We start from the raw sequence: 24,685 nt of genomic DNA on the forward strand, positions 1-24,685 counted from the left end.
GTTTTCTCAGAGGTACATATATCTAATGTGCATGGCTGTCCATTCCTTTGTATGTCTGCCTTTTTGAAATCCGTCTCCCTGTTAGTGTGTGTTGTCTCTTTGTTCGTGTCTGTCGAAGTCATTACCTCAATGCCTTGCTCTCTTTTTGTATTCCAGTTTATCATTTAATCAGTATGGCAATCTGGACATAGTAGCCATAAATATATGGCTCTGCAATCATTTCTAAATATCCATAAAATCACAAACTACTATAAACTGAGTGTCACTTTCTAGTATTACTGTGTAATTTACTACACTGTTATCATATCCAGGTAATCTGTCTGAAAGCAAGTAGCAATTGTAAAAACCACTGAAGGTCATTTCTTAGATCTCTGTAATTGATTACCTGTCAGTAGTCCTCAACTGTTAAAATGTGAAATTATTGGAGGTCAATGTCGCCCTGCTGACACGCCATTAAGACACTAACTGGCAGTGTCAATCTCTCCAGAGACAGGGAGTTAACCTGGAGACATAAAAAGTAAAATCCTACGAGAAGATTTTATTGAAAAGTGTATAAGACTATGCCTGTTATGTATATTTTCTGTGTAGCATTTTGTCCTTCCACCTTAGTCCACCAAAGTCTGATTTTGCTTCTGGATTCAACTAACTTTCACCATGTGAAGTGCGAGCAATTTTCAAAAATACAAGATGAAAATGTTCGCAGGTGACATGACCCCTCTAGACATTAGACTTATGTGGCCAAACACAGGGCTAGTCCTTCAGAGATAAAGTCAACGGTTCGAAACACATTCTTGGGTTTCTTTTCGAATTCAAAACCCAAAGCTACATAAATACATACATAAATAGTTCAGCATCAATTTAAAACACTTCTAATCTTGTTCTGGTAATAAACATAATCCGTAACAAGTCACTCCAAAATATGTATATCAACATAGCCGTCTCCTAACCTTTCCCACCCAACTAACTTGCTCTGGATCTGCAGGATGACATGCCCATCCGCAGAGGCCGCCAGAAGACGACACGCAAACGAGAGGAGGAAGTAGACATCGATTTGGACGACCCCGAAATAAACCACTTCCCTTTCCCCTTCCATGAGCTTATGGTGTGGGCTGTGCTAATGAAACGTCAGAAGATGGCGCTGTTCTTTTGGCAGCATGGGGAAGAGGCCATGGCCAAGGCCTTAGTAGCATGTAAGCTTTGTAAAGCCATGGCACATGAAGCCTCAGAGAATGACATGGTGGATGACATCTCCCAGGAACTAAACCACAACTCCAGGTGGGTGAAACGAAATATGTGCCATCTGTCGCGATATTTCAGTTACGTGTGATTTTGTAGTCCTGAGCACGAATTCTCTCACAGAAACATTTCTGCACTAAATGATTAATGCGAAGTTGAGTGGTGAGTCTAGACGGCAACATATACCTTCACACTCCATCACCTATGTGCAGACACACAAACACACTAACATGCCTTCAACTCCTATGGGATGTAAGTGTCATAAATACAAAAATCTTGTAACATGTATTTTCGTAAGTTTAGGATATGCATTTGAGACGAAGGTAATCACCTAGAGATAAGAATTATGGCTCTGTTAATTAGGGGGAAATCTTTTAGATACTGGAAATGAAGCACAGCCACACCAACCAAAACTCCCTACGCACACGCACACACATTTTCGAAGAACAGCAGCATATTTTGAGTTTACTTTCCACAGATAATTTGCCTGGCTTCCTTAGCAGAGCTCATTTATCTACATACATTTTTATATCTTCATGTAATCTTTACATAGTGTTTGTAAACGCATTTCTGTGTGTGTTTGGATAAACTCGAGGGATATTTGTGTGAACGTGTGAAAAGTAAAATGTGTGGAAGTTCATACAGTAATTCCTACATGCTGTAGGGAGTTGGTTTTACTTTCCGAGGCACTTGCAAACAAGCTGTAAATAAGTTTGGAATATTCCCCTTTTATATTTCTTGATATATCATATAAGTCATTTGAAAAGCCTCTCACAAAAACAGAAACATATTCAGTTGTTCATACAACTCTGCTAAACTGTGTTATGTGCTATGCATCAAGACATTGTGAGCCCTTGTTTTGTAACTCTCCCAAACCCCAGCCATGTTAGTGACTTGTTTTACACATTATACTACACAGGACAGATTGCTTTCCAGTGTAGTGTGCGATATTGTGCTGTGTGTTTTTCAGAGGCTGAAATTAGGGTGAAACTTGATCTCAGAGCATTGATTTATGTTTTTATTGTCTGGAAGGGGATGTATTAAAATGCTGGTGGGGTGGTGCTTTGCAATTTTGAAAATTTGATAGTGCAAATTTGTGTATATGTATGTGTGTGATGGCCACATTACAGTCCCATATTCAGATTTTTCCCAAATAACTATGTCATATTATCTCTGTAGTTCTGTCATCGTAACTTTGAAATCTGCGCACAGCTTCCTCTGTTCAGCATGCAGTATACACACATTATAAACTTGAACAACCCCATTCACCTTGGACAAGATACAGACATAATTACCAGGGAGAATTTTGTCTGTCTTTGCTGTAAACATGTGTCTGCATTGACTAAAAGAATTAGATATGCTTGTCATGTAAGGCCTTGACCATGCTCATGTGCTGTGTTAATATGCAAAGTGTTGTATTGGTGTGTGTGTGTGTGTGTGTGTGTGTGTGTGTGTGTGTGTGTGTGTGTGTGTGTGTGTGTGTGTGTGTGCAAGTATTTGCATGCAAATAATCTAATCTCCTTAAAAATTTGGCCAGATGGTCACTGATTCCTTGACCAGATTCATTACATTTTTACATGTTTAGACAAAGTGTGTCATTGTCTCTGTTCATGTCTTAGTGTGCCTGTATATGTTCTGCATATAATTTCCCAGAGAGTTTGGCCAGCTGGCAGTGGAACTCCTAGACCAGTCCTATAAACAGGATGAGCAGATGGCCATGAAGCTTCTGACGTACGAGCTGAAGAACTGGAGCAACGCCACCTGCCTGCAGCTGGCGGTAGCGGCCAAACACAGAGATTTCATCGCTCACACCTGCAGTCAGATGCTTCTGACCGACATGTGGATGGGACGCCTGCGCATGCGCAAGAACTCAGGCTTGAAGGTAATAGAAGTGAGCCAGATGTTTGGGATAACCTCTGGGTAAAGAAACACATACTTACATTATATAAATGGTCTGTGCACTTCACAGTGATTTCAGGCTTCGACGTTAGAGAGGCAGAGTTGAGAAACTACCATAGAGGCAGCCTAAATCACTGCTGTGGATCTGCTGATTGGCTCACAGAAAAGTGGAGAGTGGTTGTACATGACAACTACCAGGTGTGATGTGTGGAAATGTGCGGATGTGAAGCTAGAGGAGAGAGTTGATGTTTACCTTTCTGTTGAACATTTATGAAAAACTGTATATTGCTTTGGACATAATGTGCCTATATTAAAAGCAGAGGCCGCCCAGTATCAGCTTACTACAAATGTATAAATACATATGTTGGCTGATAGTATAGAGAAATTGCAGTATGAAATACCTATTATGCCATGTACGATCCAAACCGTACAGGTGGAAAAATGACAGTATACTAATCTGTCTGGTTATAACTGTGGTTTGACCAAGATGACTCATTCCCAAGAATGTTCTCCACATGTTGTGCACACTGGACTGGACAGGTAACCAGAGTAAGTCTGTTTGAGATGATATTATACCAAACATAGAGTTTAAGAGTGAATAGTACAACATTGAAATTAACTGTGATGCTTTTGTTGCCCATTAAAAGCCTGGCAGCAGAATTTTCAACCAGTACATTGTACGCAGTTCAGTTCAATCAAAGAGACCAACAGAGTAATGTTGATAACAGATAAATGCAGGTGTTTTAATAGTTTTAATAGTCAACTGTGAAATCTCAAGTGTCTTGTGATACAGTATAGTTATCTTGAGACGACAGAGAAGAGGAGGAAAATTTGCCAGAGGAAAGAGAAACTTTAGGAGTATGTCGGGCGCGGTTGCCCTCCTGGTTGAACTTCCACCACAACTTCATTTATAATCCTAAAAAGTATTCTCTTAAGCCAAAGGGGACAGAAGAACTGACCTTAATTACTCAAAATAATTCCCACATATTTCATATGGAGGCTTGTGTGGTAAACATCCCTTTGAGACAAGGGGAGAGGTTTCGGTGAAGACTGGTGGTTGACTTTTGAGCAATTTTTGCTCATGTGGGTCTTCCAGACGTCTGGCAGGAGGTTGATAGGAGGCAGCTGCTCAGATCAGGGAGGTTAGAGTTATTTATAATGAAGAGTTGCCCTGGGAGTTGCTGAAGGGAAGCCTGGGTTCACACTCATTCATACATAGGGTGAGACAGGATGATGGGTCTGGCTGGCTAACTTCATGGAGCAGGGCAGATACAGTGCTTTAAGTGTGGTTTGGCCTTTGCAGGAGGGAGGGAGAGAGGGCGCTGCTAAAGCAAGCTCATTGAAGCAGAAAGACAGAAAGGAAACCACGAGTGGAACAAACAAGATTCGGTGCCCCCAGGAGTTCATGATATACAGCAAATAACGTTGTCAAAATGTTGTCAAGATAATATGTGTGCACATTTCTGAGTTGCTATAGTTGTGAGGGCAGCCATGTACTACCCTCCAACACGCTAACTCATATCAGAACATGGTAACTGAAGGCTACAGATGGACTATGAATTGCAAAGATGAGTATATTGATTACTTCTCACATCAATAAGTATGACAAATTACTGACATCTTTGCTTTTGACTCCTTGACACTACTGTTGACAAGAGAAGCTGAGACATCAGTTTCTGTGCTGTGGTTGTAATTGTATTTGTCACTAATCCTGTTCCTTCACCCCAAAACTATCCTTTTCATATATTTAGTAATTTTGCCATCTGACTTTACTGAGAGCTTTGTTATTAAATTATGAAATAAACTGTCTTAATTTGCATACCTCAGAAATCCATGTAAACTTAAATTGCTTACATTTCCGTTCAAGTTTGAACCAGTAGACGATGGAATGAAAACAGCTGAATTTCACTCTTAAATTATTCTAAGACAGCTGCTTCCAGTGATAAGAAGTCACTCGATTACACAGCTATACATCTACTTCTCTTTCCCTTGTTCTTCACCTTCCCTCTGCGTTAAAAGCCTCTCTATTGCATTTCATGGTTGCCTGGTTTGTGTCTGAAGTGTGTGTCCCTCTCATACATCGTGGCAGCAAAGCAACCTTGCTTCCTGTCTGGACTAATGCTTTTGTAATTGACTTCAGCAATGAGAGCACTTGCTTGGTTGTCTTAAATACCAAAGCTTTCAGCCGGGGCATGATGGGTGTTCATGTGGGTACATTGTCATTATGTGAGTTTGAAAAGTGTGTGTCGCAGACCAATAATGAAGGTTGGTTTGTTCGAGACTCCGTGTGTCCTAATTTCCACAGCAGAACTCAGAAAACTGTACACTTTTGTCTCATCTGTGATTTGTTGCTTCCAGCTCCTCTCCCTAACTTTCCATCCTCCTCCTCCTTCACTTTCTGTCTTTCTCATCACCCAGGTAATCTTAGGGCTGCTTCTGCCACCATCCATCCTGAGTCTGGAGTTCAAGAACAAGGATGAGATGTCCTACATGCCCCAGGATCAGGAGGCCTACCTGCAGGAGAAGGAGGAGGAGGAGCCTGAGAAACCAGTCAAGGAGAAGGAGGAGGAAGACATGGAGTTCACAGTAAGATCTTACTGTGAGGCGCAGTACAACTCCGTGGTGAGAGAACCCACCTCAGCCCTGCATCTCAGAATTTATACACATATTCAAACTTTAGACAATACACACTTGCTTTGTTGAGACTATAAAATCATTGAATACATAGCCCAGATACTGTGTCCTTTGTAAATATCTCTCGTGGACCAGTTTTATGTTTTTTTCGTCCACAATGACATGTCGATACGCACACAAATACGCACACAGTTCTCTACACACACATACTTGTTTCTCTATTCGGGCCAGCTGGACCCATTCCAGCCAAATAGACCTTTCCTGTTTCTCGTCGTCTCAGCAAAGACATGGTCGTGGAGTTGTAGCGTCTCAGTCTGTCGCCGCTTGTGGGTTCCCTCGTGTATGTTTCTTCTTCCATCTATCTCCTCTATTTCTCTCTGCCTTTCCTATGGTCCCTCTTGTTCTCTGCCCAGCGCTCTCTTTGCTCCTTTATTTCTTTAGCTTTCAGCTCCCTCTCTCTCTCTCTAGTTCTTTCTCTCTTTCTCCCTCTCTCCAAGCTCAGTTCTGATTGAGGTACAGTACTGTATGCTAGCCGATTGCTGCCCCTCACTCTCTCCCATCATGATGATGGCTTGCTGCAGCATACCACTCAGCATGTTGGCTGCTGAGCATGGGAGGCCCAGGCTTTTGCATTATGTAACCATGTCCGCCTGCTGCTGCAGAGCTTAAATCATGCAGAGTCTGAGCACCTTCTCCCGGCTCACAGTGGAAGAGTTGGTCCATCTGCATAGACATGGATGTACAGTAGGATTAGGACGTGTTTCATTTCAATCCAATCAATTCTGGAGATGATACCAAGATCCAATTTGTGTGTTAAAGGAAGACTGGAATTTAAACACAATTTTAAGACATAAACTGGATCTAAGGTTGTTCCATTAAATGATTGAACTGAAGTTGAACGCCCCTCAGCACCCCTGTACATACTCTCCATCTGCATTGAGCACAGCCAGCAAGCCAGCGCAAATGGGTGATTTTACACATGCAGTCTTTGAGGCACATGGTGTTAAACAAAAGACCTTGCTGCCAGAGAATGCATTTGCAATGAGCCCCTTCCTATAGCCCTGGCTTCTGACTGTACAAATGCACCTTCAGATACTTATGAATCACACAAAGATTCATACAGATATACACAGACTGCTACACCACAGAGGGAGATTGTATTGTTTTATCCTCAGATGCTTTAGATAAACCACACTGTGATGAATACTATAGCTTGTGTGATAGCTTTTGTCCACTTGCTGATTGGATAATGTGCATGTTCGATACAGTAAAGGCATGGTGTGATTCACACACTGGCATCTGAATCTTTTCACCCTGAAGGCCCTGTCTGTGTGTGCCTTAGACAAAACTTGAAGCTGGATATGTTTTTCTTATTTGGAAAAAATAGAAATCCATTAATTCCTTACCGATGGTGATTTCTTCTTTGATTTCTTAGTGATGGTTTTATCACTATTGTACCTATTCAGTAGCCTGGGAACTTCAACCAACTCCTGATCATATATTTCAAATATGTCGACAGAGTTTCAAACATTTTATCTTTGCCCAGGTCTGCTACTGCCCTACAAAGGCAGAGTGCAGTAACAACACAGGGAAGTTGAGAAAGGGTTAAAAGTTTTCAGACTGGATGGCAAACTGTAAAACAGATAAAAGATTTGTAATGCTTTAATTTTACGCTTTTTGGGTTGATTAATTTTCCCCAAAAAACATTGCCTAGAAACTATTCAATACCTAAAAACTATCTACTAATAAAATATGTTCTCTTAGCTTTCTTATCCATTTTAACTAGTATTTGAGAAAATTACCTTTAATTTTAGATTGTAGAGTGCTGCTGGAATGAGCAATTTTTTTGTGAGACGCTAACTTCCGGGGTTGACTTACAAAACATGTCATCACTGCAGCATTCTATTATATAGAGAATATAATCAAATATTTCAGTGTTTGGCCAAGTTTCTATCTGTCTTAGTACTTTTAAGACTTATATTATGTATATGATATGTTTAAATCAATATAATACATTTATTTATTAGATATAAATATGTGATTTAAAGATAGCTTAACTACACTAAATCACATAATATTCACTAGTCAAACATTACATGGCAGCTACAGAGATCTGCTATGCTAGCTAGCTTTAGTAGGAGTTTAGGCTGTTTTTTATGCTGCAGTCTTAATTATGTGGAATAGCATACTAAGTAACCAAAATGTAATTTCATCAAAATCTATATTTTTAATTTACAGATAGCCACTTGGGAGAAAATCCATAACTAAACTTTGTTTTTGCTTTGCTAGCTGCCCCGCAAGCTAGCTTTCACTGTCTAGTTAGCACTCTTTCCATGGCAGAGAGTGCAGTAAATGCTGCAACAAGTCCTACCAGCACACAGATTACCAATCCAGAGTGCAGGAGCTACACAGCCAAAGTTCAGATATTGTGTGTTTGGTTTAGATCCGCTTTGAAGTTAGGTAATAGGTAATTACTGCATTCTGCCTTTTTAGAGCAGTATATACGTGTATATATATAGATCCACCCCCTGACATACAATACAATTCCCTGAATGAACTCCCTCAGAGGTCTGGTGTTGCTTTGACATTAAGACCATGACCCATAAAAACAGTGGGCTTCGAACCCTCTCTCATGGATAAGGAAATGTGTCACAGATTGAAATATCTATGTCTTATCTTTTTTCTTTTTCTGTCTTCTTTCTGTCATTATCTTGTCTCTCTTCTGTCTCTTAATTGTTGTCTGAGACACAATCCATGAGTGTCTGTGTCTGCGTCATACTGTGTTACCAGCCTTCACCCAACACTCCACCTCAAACACACATTTCACATTTTGGAATGATGACATTGCCTGTGCTTGCTTTTTTGATTATGATATTAAAACTGTGCAGTAGCCATAATGTAACCCTCTCCCCTTTCTCCTTTTTTCTTTGTTATTCGACTCTTCCCATCCCACCTTCCACATACTTGTCTTCATCTCCGTCCTCTCTCTGCATCTACCCCCGCTCATCCTACTCCGTCTTTCCAATCCATCACACGTCCCTCTTCCCACTCTTTGATTCCCTTTATCCCTCACACCTTTCACTCCTTCCTGCCTCGCTCCATGTGGGGTTTGCGTTCCCCCAGGCAATGCTGGGTAAGGTAGCCACAGAGACATCCAGAAAGAAGGATGTTGAGGAGGTTCAGAAACGCCACCGCCTCATCCCCTTGGGACGCAAGATATACGAGTTCTACAACGCTCCAATTGTCAAGTTCTGGTTCCATACGGTCAGTGTCGGCTTCTGCAACACCACCTACATGCTCAGCTTCCTGTTGGCAGTGTCAGTGCTCACTGTAATTCTGCAACCGCATCAATTCCTGGTTCCCTGCTGTTAGCTTCTCCTGCCACAGTGCCTGTATCTTTATTATCCTCCTCTTCCTCCCTGTCATTACACAGCTTTACTGGGGTTAGATGGTTTAGTATGAAAGAGATGGGGAGACTGATGGAAGCAACACAGTGAAAAAGTACAGGCCAGTGAAAGGGATTGAAGATCAAACAAAGAGGTTTTGTATTAACAGTGTAAACACACTGAAATCTCTTGAGTCATGGCATATTGCCTTTGAATTAAGTTTTACAAATAAGTAAATATTGCTTAATTTGAAGTTGAGATTTAGAGGGTTTGCATGGTCTTAACATCTTTCTGTACAACACTGTTTTTCCTGGATTCTGTAAGATGTCTTTGAAGTCTGTGTATAGCTTGTGTTTTGTACAGAATCTGCCTGTGAGCGCATGTGTAATGTTTGATGTAAGCTGATCTTTTGTCTCTCATACCCCATCTTGGGCTCCTTCAATTTGCTCGCCCAGTGAAAACGGCTCTTAACATCACCAGCAGGGATTTCACTGTTTATTTATGCAGAGAAAATATTTTGACTGTGTTTTGTTTCATCCCATTTTCTCTTCCCTGGCTATTTACGCCCCTCTTCTTCTCTCCCCTCACTTCTCCCTCCTGCCCTTCAGGTTAAAGAATAATATTGGACTGTAAATGTCTGCCCCATTTAAAGTAAAATTAGTCAAACTTATCACGCTGTGCATGTTGGAGGGATTGACAGTCCCAGTCACAAATTATTAAAACCACTTTACCTTCAAACTTCACTGGAAAACTTGATTTAGGCATGGACTGAAGAATGCACCATCCCCAGTTTGTTTGTAGTTACTTTATCATTTAAATATGTCAAACCTTCTTGTTTTGCTAACAAATTTAAAAGTAGTAACAGTTTTGCATGGCTGTTAAACTCTGTATCATCTCAGCTGTTCATGCAGTTGAAATGATCTTGGAGGATACTAGAGCAGTCGCTGAATCAAAAATGTCAAATATCTGATTGAAATCTAGTAACGTCAGGACCTTTGAATGAGGAAAACATATAAAATGGATTTTGAATACATTTGTGTCAGGTCGTCCAGGCCTGTTTTTTTTAGATGGTTTGGTTTGCATTGTGATCAGAATTTTTTTAACTAGTCTCATGATAAGCCACAGTGCGCAAATAAGTGCAGGACATATTAAAAGTGAACAGCTGACATGGATTTAAATAGATACAGCCGCAGGAGACACATAATGGACATTTTCAGGCCAAGTTTGGAGGTATAGCAATCAGGCGTCTTGACATCAAATCTGAAAAAACGCATTAAAGAGAGGTATAATGAGGGTCAATCATTTACTAAATAACCATTTAATTTGAGCAGTTGCACACAAAAACCCTTCAAGTCAGTTTATTTGTCTGAACTTTATTGATGTACAGTTTGCCATTGTGGGAAAAGCCAGAAACAACTAGCGCATAGCCATAAATGTGTCCCTGCTGATTTTCCTCTGCTGTGTTGTTTTTACATAGTTGGCCTACGTGGGCTACCTGATGTTGTTCAACTACATTGTCCTGGTAAAGATGGACCTGTGGCCCTGTCCTCAAGAGTGGATTGTCATCGCTTACATCTTCACCAACGGCATTGAGAAAATGAGAGAGGTACAACAGTACCATAACACACTAATCAGTTCTTCACCACTAACTACCTAGTGAACTATAGACACAAAGCTTGTCACCATAATGTCGCCTACGCTTAAATTCACTGAGTTTTGTGGTGGAGAGGCTAAGCATCATGTCCATGCCATCAACCAGCTCAAAATGAATAGGTAAAACTGTGTTGCAATCATTGAAAAGGAAGCAAAAGAAAGAGTCACGGGGAGAGAGAAGGAAGGGGGATCGAAATGAAGGCAAGACACAAAGATGGGAAAACCAAAACAGAAAAACAGTAAATAGAAAATACAGGTATGTGGCCATATGGGAGCAGTTCAGCCTCACTCTGTGGCTGTGTTTGTACTGTAAGTGTATGAAACGCATTAATCATTATGGCACATCATTCTCAGCTGCACAACAATGCCTCCTCAGACATCTGCTAGATGCCCTGATAGTTGAACTTATACTGCCCTCCTATGGTGGACATGATGTATTGTATTTCTATGCTTCGATTTCAATCACTTTTGGGGCTCACTTCAATTTCTGGATTTATGAACACACCTTTCATCGTTCCTGTATGTGAGCATCCTCATCTTGCTCTCTGTTCTCAAATAATTTCCCTCCAACCCTCTTCTAGATCCTGATGTCAGAGCCGGGGAAGTTGTTACAGAAGGTGAAGGTGTGGCTTCAGGAGTACTGGAACATCACAGACCTCATGGCCATTCTCATATTCTCCATCGGCATGGTTCTGCGTCTCCAGGAGCCGCCGCTTATGAGCTACGGACGGGTCATCTATTGCGTCAACATCATCTATTGGTACATCCGGCTGCTGGACATCTTTGGGGTCAACAAGTACCTGGGTCCCTATGTGATGATGATTGGCAAGATGGTGAGAGGAGGCAGGGGAAGGCGTATTGTGTGTGTGTGTGTGTGTGTGTGTGTGTGTGTGTGTGTGTGTGTGTGTGTGTGTGTGTGTGTGTGTCTGTCTGTCTGTCTGTCTGTCTGTCTTTTCTATCTCCAGCATTTCTCATTTTTATTTTCCCCATTATGTGTTCTTCATTTATGTCAGATTTTTCTACTTTCTGACCACTACTCTGCATGATCCATACTAATTATAAGAGTTCACTGAGTCCCATGATTGCAAGGGTTTAATTTGTATGTGGTGTACAGGCTTGGTCCTAATAGAGCTTCTGTGCCTCTAAACCTCATTGTCTGATCTCAAAGAGCACAAGATCAGAGCCTCTGATGCATACATGAGGACAAAACTAGAGTAGGCATCAAAGGCTCAAATTTGTCTGATGATCAACTGTCTTTGACATTGGCTGTGCGCTACAGAACACAAATGCCTTTTTGATATGAAAATCAGCTAAAGATGAGGGGGTTGGGCTGGGGTGGATGGTTAATGGAGGTGGGTGGTTTTGGATTCAATGACTTAGCCAGATATTTGGCACCAAAAACAGATTTGAAGTCGGAGCAGTTCAGAGAACAATGTAAATGTAAAAGAAAAATGAAATACCGCCATACTTTTCAAAGTCTGACATATCACAATGCTGTTATTCTGCCAAATTCATGTGCACCTCGTTATTTGAATAAAGGGATAATTTGGCCTGCGAGTGTGACTATTTATTAGATGTGTATCATCTTTTTGAAAGACAATGCATATCACATTTAATCAAAAAATATATTAAGGATAATGTTACAGAGGCTAGTGGACTGCTCTCTTCACTTTATCCATTCCTTCTTTTTTCATCATTCTTTCTTTCTATGAGCATTCTTACCAACTGCTCCCCATGTGTTTCTCTTCTTATACCACTCACTCTTTCCCTTCTCTCTTTGACGGTCCTCCTCTACCCCCCCCCTCCCTCTGTCAGATGATCGACATGATGTATTTTGTGATCATCATGTTGGTGGTGCTGATGAGTTTTGGGGTGGCGCGTCAGGCCATCCTCAACCCTAATGAAGACCCATCCTGGATGCTAGCTAGGAACATCTTCTTCATGCCTTACTGGATGATCTACGGAGAGGTGTTTGCCGACCAGATTGACCGTAAGTTTAGGGCCAGAGTGTCAGAGCTTTTCAATAAACTTCATTTTTGTTAATTCAGGGGAAAATAGTTGCTGACTCTGAAGAGAGATGTAAGCAATGTCACCATATACACACCATCGTTAGCATATTACCAGACGTTTTCCTTTTATAACACATAAATATTAAAATACTGTACTACATGACAAATAACAACAAATTGATGACTGGGAAATACTTGACAAATTTTGCTTCTACAACGCCATATCGGCAGAATTTTTTGTCAAGTTGCTGAACTTCTTACATGAGGGCATTACTTTTTATTGTGAGTTTGTCCTGATCTTTTATGTCTCTACATTATTTTATATCATGTAGACAAAGTGACATTTGACTCAATAAAGTGTCTGTGAGAAAATGTCTTGAGAGTGAGAGTGCGTTTGCGTGCTGTTCTGTTGTCTTTTTGTATGGTTGTATATATGATGATGTGTACAGAATGTGAGGAGTGGCCCAAAGAGAAGAGATCTGAAATAATGTTTTCATTCTTTGTTTCAGATATGCATAGTAGGAAGTTAAGGCAAAGGCTGAATGAAAAACTCTGGCTGGCCGACAATTACTTACGAACTTACGGAACCTGGCGTAGTAGTGCTCCATCCCACAATGCCCAGTGCAGTCAAACCCCCAGTAAATCAATTGATATAGACCTCAATTTAATCGCATCTACCTAACCCACCTCTCCTTCATCATCCTCACGTTACCACCATGTCATGCCCACTCCTACCACTAGAGGCCACTTGAGACAAAAGTGTGCATGCGGCTCCACATGCTCTGAGGTTGAAGTTGCCCTCATGTGTTTGGTATCTTGGGTCAGCTACTAAATCTAAACAGCATATTATTTAAATACCAGAAGCTTGTTTAAGACAATTTAAAGTGAATGACAGGTTGAATGAGGCTGCCTTTCTTCTCCAAATCTTGGATTGACCAACTAGTAGCTTGACCTAAGGCTATGCTTTGTAAGCAACTTTACCCTTACTAATTTTGGCACTGGCTGACAAATGGCACTGTTTCGTGGCAATAGCACTTTTCAAATGTGTTATAATATTTTATACTCTTTGTTTTTGGTCAGTTATTACATCAAGAGGAAAGTATGATATTCCCTTGATCTTTCTTCCACTCATTTTGTTCCTTGACATTCAATTAGTTTCATTTGAAGAAGTGACCCTGCCATGTTAACGCCGTCTGTCACATAAACCATATCACCCGCCCCTTTTTTTACACTTGCTCAGCTTCTCACTGGAGCAATTACAACATTGCAAAAATATTTATACTAATATAGGCAACATTTAATACTAACATTGACATTTACATATGAATATCACACCATGAACATATAAAACACATACAGTGCATACACACATACACCATAATATGTCTATCAGCCACCTTTCATCATCTGTAATCTGTTTTTTCACGTGGTTCAGTTGTCAGAGTTTTTTATCCAAATTTTTAAGGATGAAAATTTGAATTATAGAAAAAAATTACTTCAGTTCTCTGTCTTTGGGCTGCATTGTGTGAAACAATTGAACATCAAGCAATGATGAGCATGACTAGAATGAATCTCAAAGGCAAACAAACCAAGAACAAATGCTGAATGTTCCCCAGATAAGCCACAGCAACTGAACCATCACAGATGGAAAAAACATACTGTGTACCTTAAATACATCGATTCAAAACAATCAATCATTACTGAATGAAGCTATGGCACACATATGTGACAATATATTTTAAACATCTCCTGAATGTTTGAATATATTGGGAACACAACTTGTGATGAGACATGATTAATGCATTGTTTTGGTGTGTATTTTGTTTTCAGATGCACATTTTCAAACATGAGCCTCTACCATTATAGTGTCCACTCTTTCCAGTCCCCTCTATTAGAAGCATAAAGACAAATTATGCTTCTTGTTTTTTTTTTGCAAAATATTATGCATTTTATTTGGTATTTTAGGTCTGCTTGTCTCTTTGTTTTTTTATTGTTGTCTTGTAAGGTATTGTGCAGTATGTGCTTGAATGTATTATGTTTTCTTTATTTTAATTTGCTAAAGTAAGTTTTTTACTATATAATTTGTCTTTAGTTTATGTTGTGTGTCTGCATGTCTTTCTAATTTGTTGTGCATATACAAATTTCTACAGACATTTTCATGATGGCTTCAAGTCTCTATGTCCTAGTTTACCTTGCATTAACTTATGTGTGTGTGTATTTGTTTTGTGGCGTTGTGCAGCCCCCTGTGGGCAGAACATCACTACAGAGGATGGGGGGGTGGTGGCCCTGCCTCCCTGTAAAACCGGTGCCTGGATTGTCCCAGCCATCATGGCCTGCTACCTGCTGGTGGCCAACATACTGCTCGTCAACCTACTCATAGCTGTGTTCAAGTACGTAAACAATAATTTTAGCTTTTCCACACCTACTTTGCCTGCATGATGATAGAAATAACATCAATGCAAAAACAGTATCACTGAGACATGGATTTTACTCATAGAAGTATCAAACTAATACTGTTTTTAAACAAAATAGACATGGGCGAAGTGTCTTTTAGACTTCATTTGAGTGTGTGTGTGTGTGTGTGTGTGTGTGTGTGTGTGTGTGTGTGTGTGTGTGTGTGTGTGTGTGTGTGTGTGTGTGTGCGTGTGTGAGAGAGAGAGAGAAAAAAAATTGACAGTAATTTGTGTTTGAGCTGCTGTTTAATTAAACGGCTGGTAGCAAATTATATTAACAGAATGGGATGGTGCTTCGTTTGCAGAGACATTATCATGTTAATGATCTGTTATTGTGCCTCTGAATAATCCATGTTGAAAGAATGATCATCCTTTTCTACACATTTGTCAGGGTAATTACCAAAAAGTGCACAATGGGGAAAAAACAATTGTTAAATTGAAGGTTTTATCACATTACACATTAGGCAGCCATTTATTGTGTTGGCTGTTGAATTTTTTTCTATCTCCAAATATTCTCTGTGTCCAAACTTGGCTCTGCAGTCCAGCAGCATGCTAAGTGAAGGAGTCGACCAATCAAGCTGTATACTATCTGTACTGGTTGTGATCTTTGTTGTGCCACTGATGACTTGATTTAGTTAATATTAGCTTTCAGTGGATGTGATATTTCTTGGTTGGTGTGGCATTTCTGTGTGTCGTTGTCCATCATCATAGCAATACATTCTTCGAGGTGAAGTCCATCTCCAACCAGGTTTGGAAATTCCAGCGCTACCAGCTCATTATGACCTTCCATGAGCGCCCAGTCCTTCCTCCACCCCTCATCATCTTCAGTCACATAACTATGGTCCTTAAGCATCTGTGTTGTCGCTGGCGCAAGCATGACGACGACGAGAGGGACTATGGACTGAGTGAGTGGCAAATAAACATTAGCAAGCATTATCAATAGACATTTAGCGCTGCAACGCTAGCAACTATATATATTTTGGATTGAACTTTATATATTATTATACTGTGAATCAAAAAATTATATATGATACTGAAGCATTATCACTTCCTCAAACTCTTTCATCCGCAGAACTTTTCATCACAGAGGATGAGCTGAAGAAAGTCCACGACTTTGAGGAGCAATGCATAGAAGAGTACTTCAGAGAGAAAGATGACCGATTCCACTCCTCTAACGATGAGAGGATCAGAGTCACTTCTGAAAGGTCGGACATGGCTGCACAGAAAACCTCTCTCTGCATTCTACCTTAAACCTCCAGCCTATGGCAAATTGGTTTACAAATAAGTCTAATGTGCTGTCTGACAGTTGATAGAGGATGTGAAGGAACATAAACCTGACCTATAGATGTTATAGTGCTCAAAGCAAAAATACATCCTGCAATATGCACACAGCACAATGGAACTAAGATACAAAAAAAAATGCTTTTAGGGACACCTTTTTTCTCCACCATTCTCCCTGTTTACTCCGCTCCCTCCAGTGCTTTTAATGTCTTTTATTTTCTTTCTGCTCTACTCCATCAGGGTGGAAAATATGGCAATGCGTCTGGAGGAAGTCAATGAAAGGGAACACTTCATGAAGGCCTCGCTGCAGACCGTTGACATTCGTTTGGCCCAAATGGAGGAGCTGATTGGACGAATTGCTGTAGCACTGGAGCGTGTGACAGGTGTTGAGCGTGGGGAGGTCAACAAAGTACGTTCACGGACTTCATCTGACTGCACAGACTCTGCATATATTCTCCGCCAGGGTGAGTGCCCCGAAGCAGCATACATCCTCCGTCAAAGCAGCTTTAACAGCACAGAAGGGAATACCTACCGTCTGCAGGAGGCGCTGGAGGGAGCAGCTGAGGGCTCCATGTCCCCTCCTTCTCCTACAGGCACGGCTGCACGGACAAGGAGTCACTCATTTTATGTCGGTCGAGGTAGTGAACGTGCAAGTGGAGCTGAACGAGCTGAGAGCTTCTTCAAAGAACGCTCACTCAGTCTCCATCGAGCCAACAGCTCACAATCAGTGTCCTCAGGTGCCGCCACCAAGGAGTCTAAGCCCCTCCCCCTGGCGACGCTGTCGGTCTCCCAGCAACACCGTCCATCATCATGCATTGATATCTATGTCTCAACTTCTGAGGAGGTAGGGCCTGCGGAGGTCTTTCTGAATCCTCTCCGAATGGTCCCGCCGCTCAACAGAGACTGCTCGCTGCAGTCAGATATCATGGAGACGGTGCTGCCGGGAGGCCGGGACTTCGGCAGCGCTGCCACCAGCGGTATGGGCGATAGGCACTCGGAGGGCGGTTTAGGCAGCAGCGGAACAGCTGGAGCCATGTTTGACGACAGTGCAGCTGCTGATTTGTCCTTGTGCTCGGGCCAGCTCTTACCAGACACCACTTTACCTCCTTGGGACATGGATCCATCCCCACCTCCCTCAGCAGGGCTGCTCGAGCGCTCTAAGAGCAGCCGCTACCTCTCTACGACAGGCACAGCATTCCTGGATGAGCCACCTCTGGTTAAGTCACACAGCCTCATGTTCACACCAAGAGGCTGCTACAGTGGACTGGGGGCAGGAGTCCAGGTAAAAGCTGCAGAGTACACCAGCATCACTGACTGCATCGATACACGCTGTGTCTCAGCTCCGTACACTCCAGCAGAACGCTCACACTCCCCCGGAGGATCCACCTCATTCCCTTTTGATAAGCCGTCAGACATTGCTTCCTCTCATCCAGAGAGAGAGGCAGAGCTTAGCCACACAGAGTCTGATCCAGAGGACCCCGATGACCTGATTCCAGCCCCTGATACCCCTCGCCTGGGAGGCCTAGGTGGGCCCAGTGGGGCCCCTTTCTGCTCTCCCTTCTCCAGGCTGGAGCGAGCAAACAGCTGCTCCTCAGATGACTCCCATCCGTCTCTCACACTGGCCCCTCCGCACCGGAAGAGCCTGTCGGTGAGTGAAAGGATGGAGAGGGGACCGGGTCTGGGGGCAGACAGGGGGCCTGGGCCAGGGGGCCGGGGTCTGGCAGGAACCAGAAACCCCTTCCTCAGGAGCAAGTCTGGCGCCCGGCCTGACACAGCCAAGACTGACAGCCTCTCAATGAGAAAGCTGGCCACTCCGTCAGCTTTCCGCAGCTTTGATAGACAAAACTACACGTGACAAGAACACTGGTCAGCACACTCACACACTGATAGGACCAGGGAAGAAAGCTGAAAGGGCAAAAGTGAAAGCAGGGTGAAGTTGCCCATAGATGCTGATCTGGACCAGATCTACTGTTTTTTCACTTACGTTTTAGGTTAGAAAAGGTGGTAAAAGTTTAATCATAGTCAGTGCTGGAGGGCAACTTTACCCTGGATTAGGTGTCAGGTGGAACAGGATGGAAGATGTAGGCGTCCTCCTGTACACCAGTCAAAAACAAAGAGCTATGAACCTAGAGTAGTTTTTACCTCCTCTTGTAGCTAAGTAACTCTCAGTGGGGTGTTATGGCAATGGAGGGTGTATTTGTACTGTATGTCTTCAACCCACCACCACCTTTACGTCACGTAGACATCACATCACTGTGTTACATCACATATCAATCACGTAATCAGAGAAAGTATACTGTTACTCCTAGCTGCATTATATGGTAGCAACTGTCAAGTGTGAGAGACAAAGAGAGAGCAGAAAAAAAAAGAAAAAAAAGCCACCTCAGTTTGTTGTTTTGTCTTGGCACGGAGTCGCAAAACCTTTGCTTTAAATACATTATCCTCTCTTCATATTATCCTAACTCCACTCTGTACGACCCCAGCACAAGCAAACTAGCTACCATTTTTGGCTGCTTCATAAAAGAATAAGTGATGTGTTTTGGAACCATCGAGAACTATTTCTTCTCTGGGTTGCACTGGAAATGATTGCTGTAACATGGCAACAACTTACCTCTAGATACACAAATACACCTTTCAAATAATCAATATATGTATCTCTTTTTTCAAAGGTATATCAAAATTGCCTTTCATTGTTTTGCGTTTTGTAGCATAATGTATCTACCAAACTGTTTCTTTTGTCAGTCTAGCTAGAAAAAGAAAGTAGTGTTTGAACATACTCCAGTCAGAAGGTCATTAACCTTAATCACAAGTCTTCAGCTATGGCTGTCAAGTGTCAGCAGTCTATACCTGCAGTAAAAACTGGGTTTTATTAGCCATGTGATAAGAGTGAAACGGTAAAAGTATCAGAAAAAAGTGAAAAAGAATGTGACACGACTGAGATTAGCCGGTGACAGCGTCCATCAGTTTTACAGCTGATGTTCCGGGCAGCAACAATTATATTTACACGTTGACACATACACACACTGTCAGTGAAATCTTACATGACACTAGAAAATATACTCTAGTTCAGTCCTGATCCCTGAGAGCTTTAATAAGTGCAATTGCAAAAAAGAAAATGGGGACAAGAGGGCGCTATGAGCCTATTTCAGAAGCAATGCTTGCTGGGTGAACCTGATAAGATCCTTCTTTGCCTGCACCTGACACCAAAAATCCTTACACTCAACAAATCATTGCTCTATTGTAGCCCAGCCCTTCTCCTTCAGGTTTTGACAGTGGCATTATGTTGCAATGGTTTTACATCCACCTACACCTAATGGATCCGTCCTTTATGTTCTCCATAACTGTCATTAATTTGCTTTTCTCCTTTATTTTACTAATTGCATTCGAATCCAGACACTGCAAAAGGAGACTGTAATAGAAATCTCGATGATTAAGCCCATTATAATCATATACCGGTCGAGAAGAGTTCCTAAAGAAAGAGCTAATTTATGAATTTATCTTTAAAAAAAAAAAGAAGCTTGAAATAAGCGGTTAAGTATATGCATTCTAGTTGAAATATAAGAAAGATGTGCATTTTAAGTGACATGGAGGAGGAAACATGGGTATACTATTATTAAAATATGAAAGCCAGATCAGTGTTTTAGAAAGTTAGAATTTTTTTTATTGTAATGGAAAAAGTCTCAGAGGAGGAAGATGCCCTTCTCTGTTGGCTTTTTAAGATAAGTGAAATGAATAGAATTCTTACAGATTTTTTTTATGTTTGTTTTATATTTCCTCACTATTACAATTCAGTTTAATCATGTTGAATATATTTTGAGATTGATTCTATTTATTGACATTTTCTTGCTCATTAATGATGATTACAGTAAATGCCTGTTTGAATTACAAAATCAATATTTATATCTTCTCAGTGATATTTTTGTCAAATTTTAAGTATTTTCTAATTAAGCTTTTAAATTTAATAAAAAGATGACCATCGACATGCACTAAATGCTGATGTATTATATTATTTATTAAATATAGAATTGTCAGATATACTGTAAATTTTAATCATATTTAAAGTATTTAAAGTAGTTTTATTGTATGTTTTATCAAGCAGCTTATGAGAATTTTCTAATGTAAAGTTGACATGGCAATACACAGTTGCCAGTATACCAAACTTAGGGTGCCTTTTGGGCATGGATGGAGTATGTGGGGACTGAAGTGAATCAGAAATCTGTGAAAGTTCTCATTTTTTTGTTTTTTTCCCTAATCATGGAGCCCCTAATATCTGTGATTATTTTCAACATGTGACTTTTAAATCCACTCGTAGACCTTTGTTGCAGATTGGGGGGAATGTTGATATTGGTAGATTGTATCATTGCTTGTGTGGACATTTAAATCCACTGAAAAACATAAAAAGATATCGTTTAGAATTATAGTTTCATAGCCGAAGAAAAAAGTCTATTTGCACATAAATCTGAGACATAAGGGTTTGAATATATTGAATTGAATATAATTTGACTTATCTCTGTATTATAACCCAATCTGTTTGATGATCCACACTGTTCATACCCCTACTAACCCTGAACCAAACCCTAAACCTTAAAAGGGGTACTCCAGTGATTTGGCACTGCACCTGCTCACAGTTGGGGGACTTTCTAGAAACAGACGTTTAATCACCAGTATGGATCAAGTTTCAAAAACACTGAATACTACAATTCCCATGGTGCAACTCAAAAGCATCTTTTGACAGACCTTCCGTGACTGTTAAATCATCTCATCTTTCAAACCCCTTGCTCCCAGTTAATAACACAAGTTGTCTGTGAAATATTTGGTATGTGTCAAGCTTGACTGAACATAACCCCGATGACATCGTCAGAGTTATTTTCTTAGACTTCAGAAAGCTCCCTTTAGAGCTACAAACGACATACACACTGTGTTCATAGGCTGAACGGTAAACCTCCATGACCAGTAAACTGACCTTTATTTGTAAAATTGGTGGAGTGCCTGTTTAACCCAGCAATTACAACACCCACATACATTACATTCATGTGGGTTGGACAGATCGGGGAGTAACACACTTGAAATACATATAAGATGGCAAATGGGATGTTGTAGTCCATCGGTACATACAAAGGATAAGATTAGCAATTTCCTCAACAAATACATTGTATGCAGTATGTTTAAGAGGTGAAAGGTTGACCCCAAGTCAATGCTCAGGGACAACATTACCCCAGTGATGCAAGGTAGTAAGATTATCATGCTGGAATGAAAGATGGAAAAGAGAAATAGAGAGATTTGGATTTGTCTGCAGCAGAAAGCTTCTTATATAATCACTGTGCTTTACGTCTTCGGGACATCAATATTTTTTGTGTCTTATGTCTTCAGAAATGGCAATACAACATGAAGGAATGCCTTCATACTATATCGACTAACTTTGTTCACTCACAGGAGTTTAAGTTCCTAAAAATCCAAACAACTAGAATTGTGTATCGTTAGAGAGGGCTTTGGTCCCTCACAAGCTGAACCAAACCAAACTTTGCCAAACCAAATGGAAACGAGCTGAGTCGCGCTCCACTGACCTGTTGTCTACACAGCTGTGGCAGACAGTCGTACAGCTCAACTCAGTTATACATGGCTAACGATGAAAACAGACTGCGTCAGACTGAAAAGTACAGGCCCTCCTATTTGACCTACTGTGATACAGAATCAAAATATTATTTTTAAATTTCTTTATCCTTGCAGTAAGTAATACGAGACAACATATTCTTCCATGGCACTACTAAACTTGTGTGCACATGATACTATTATTCGTTTTATGGTATGTTGACATGGCTGGGAGGTTGATAGGAGGTGTGTGCATGTGTTGATGCTTGCGTGCTTGTACATTAACTGTGCTTGAACCCGGAGATATAAATGACACCAGTAACAAGGAGGCATCCCAACACAACCCAACATAATCTCAGGGTACAGTATTTTTTAAATATTTTCCTATACTGTATCTCATGAGCATATGATGGTAATCAACAGATCTGCTTCCCTCCTATGACTATGATTGGACATTCCTTTACCTTTACATTGGTAAAAGACTGTCCAATCCCTTACCCGTCAACTACATGCCAAGGCCTGGTGTTAAGTTAGAAGGTTAATCATTATGACTCGTAACCTAAAGAGAGTTTCACGCACGTTTTTTCTGCAATAATTGCTGATGTGCTTCTACAATTGAAAGGGACTTATCCCCCTACTGGTCACACTTTATTTAATGTCCTTCAAATGCATGCAGTTCTTCCACTCAGAGTGTACAGAGACGACCTGTAAAGATGATCGAAAGAACGCTAGAGAGAGAGATTATAATATGAAATCAAAGTAGTGAGTATTTGGATGCAAATACAAATCTGTATTCTTCAATGTGAATAGGATCATGTCTGGCATGCATTGTTAAATAAAAAATTAAATAGATTGGTACTCCGTGTCTTGCCTGTTTTTACTTCACCATGATCTTTAACCACTCAGATGACAACAAGACTAATGCTTATCATGTGTAGGTCACATGTCTAGTGCAGTCATGTCAGTTTTAGCAGGTTACAGCATTGACAAAAAGACAAGCAGAGAGGTGTTTCTCATACACATAACCTCACTTACAGGAAGAAGTAGATAGAAAAAGTGTAATTATGCTTCTTAATGGAACAGAAATATCTGCATTTATTTGACTCCGAGGGCTATCAACCTCATCATTGTAGAATTTATAACACATCAAAAGCACACAGTGTCCCAACCATCGAGTAATGAGGCACATCACATAAGTTGTTCTGCAGTTAAGGCAGAACACCAGGCTCCCCCCTGACTGTTGGTGAGATGAGTGTGTCATGTGCTGGCATATGGTCTGTCATTTGTATGCTGCCTCTGCGGCGGCACCAGCCATGGCCCGAGGCTTTGTGTTTTTGTGTTGTTGTCCGGCCCATTCTCGTGAACGTCTGGACGGAATTTCTTCAAATTTGGCACAAATGTCTATCTGGATTCAAGGATGAACTAATCAGAATGTGGTGATCAAAGTTCACTGTGACCCTATAAAACATGTTAATGGCAATTACTCAGAAATTGATTTGCTAATTATGATAATTTCTCTCAGATGTCTAAAAGAATAAAACAACGAAGTGATGACATTTTAGACAGACATGGATGTAAACGCCAACATGAGTGGTTGGCTGAGGCATATATCCGCAAACTAGTAACTGTAGTTTAAAACCTGTCCCCCTGCCATGAGGCACAACCACTGCTTTGAATAAGTCCCATGAGAAAGAAACTCTTAATGTGATGTATTGTAAAATGTGTAATTTCTATAATTTTTATAACATTTTATCTAAACAATTGACACTTTTTTATAAATCGTTTGGAAATGATTGTTTATAAACATGTAAAAAAAGAAAATTTGAAAGGTTTTGACTTAAATGTCCAGTAGAGTGGCCCAAACAGCAGAGATCTCAATCTCAACAATGTCAGGTCAGAACAGCCTTAAACAAATAGAAAAATATATACAAATATATTATTTCTAATTGGACTGTAATATTTGTAGCACAGAAAAAAAATCCACAAATATGTACTATGATCAAAAAAGATTTAAATATCCATAAATGTGTTTTTTTTATTTGCGTAAAGTTATATCCATAAAAATACAGAGCGACTTGAAAATATGCATAATTTACTCTGTAAATAAATATTTAAATTATACATAACAATATTGGTGGTTAACAGGTAAAGTGATACATACGCATTTGTGGATCGCTTCCTGTCTGTTTTGGGTGACGTGACTACCCTGTTTACGTAATGTTGTCCAATTCGTAGCATAGACTAGATTTTTTGCAGATGACGTCGGCGTGCTTTCCAGATGGAGGGCAAGCAACTGGATACAGGTTTAATACTGCAGCAATAATGCTTATGGTTTACGCTGTTTACTGCTGTTCCAACCGAACAAATCCGGAACAAATCAAGGGCTACTTTTGAGTCCCGAAAATAGTTTTACACAAAGGTGAGAAGCTAAAAAGAACCTCACCAAAACCCCTGACATAGGGGGAAACTAAACTAGAACTTCCTGTATACATTATATATGTATGTAATATATGTATATGTGTAAATCGACAGACCCCTGACAGAG

General features: G+C 40.6%; 1 protein-coding gene across 4 annotated transcripts in view; it reads left to right on the forward strand.

Moving 5' to 3' along the window:
* trpm3 (transient receptor potential cation channel, subfamily M, member 3) overlaps positions 1–22,958 on the forward strand; it is a 132,260-nt gene extending 109,302 nt beyond the window's left edge. For 2 of the 4 annotated variants that reach the window (XM_068703380.1, XM_068703379.1), the window contains exons 15-25: positions 983–1,275; positions 2,890–3,118; positions 5,554–5,721; positions 8,893–9,033; positions 10,633–10,761; positions 11,390–11,641; positions 12,624–12,798; positions 15,057–15,207; positions 15,982–16,175; positions 16,343–16,475; positions 16,792–22,958. In XM_068703380.1, the coding sequence (XP_068559481.1) occupies positions 983–1,275; positions 2,890–3,118; positions 5,554–5,721; positions 8,893–9,033; positions 10,633–10,761; positions 11,390–11,641; positions 12,624–12,798; positions 15,057–15,207; positions 15,982–16,175; positions 16,343–16,475; positions 16,792–18,406 (3,480 nt within the window). In that variant the 3' untranslated portion in view covers positions 18,407–22,958. Of the gene's footprint in view, positions 1–982; positions 1,276–2,889; positions 3,119–5,553; positions 5,758–8,892; positions 9,034–10,632; positions 10,762–11,389; positions 11,642–12,623; positions 12,799–13,326; positions 13,456–15,056; positions 15,208–15,981; positions 16,176–16,342; positions 16,476–16,791 lie in introns of all 4 variants that reach the window. The other 2 variants (XM_068703377.1, XM_068703378.1) reach the window with 2 other exon arrangements.
* Positions 22,959–24,685: the final 1,727 nt, after the last annotated feature.

This window comes from Cebidichthys violaceus, unplaced genomic scaffold, assembly GCF_023349555.1.
Source record: "Cebidichthys violaceus isolate CVI_PGR_0920_01 unplaced genomic scaffold, fCebVio1.0.p SCAF_9, whole genome shotgun sequence".
Taxonomy (NCBI): Eukaryota; Metazoa; Chordata; class Actinopteri; order Perciformes; family Stichaeidae; genus Cebidichthys; species Cebidichthys violaceus.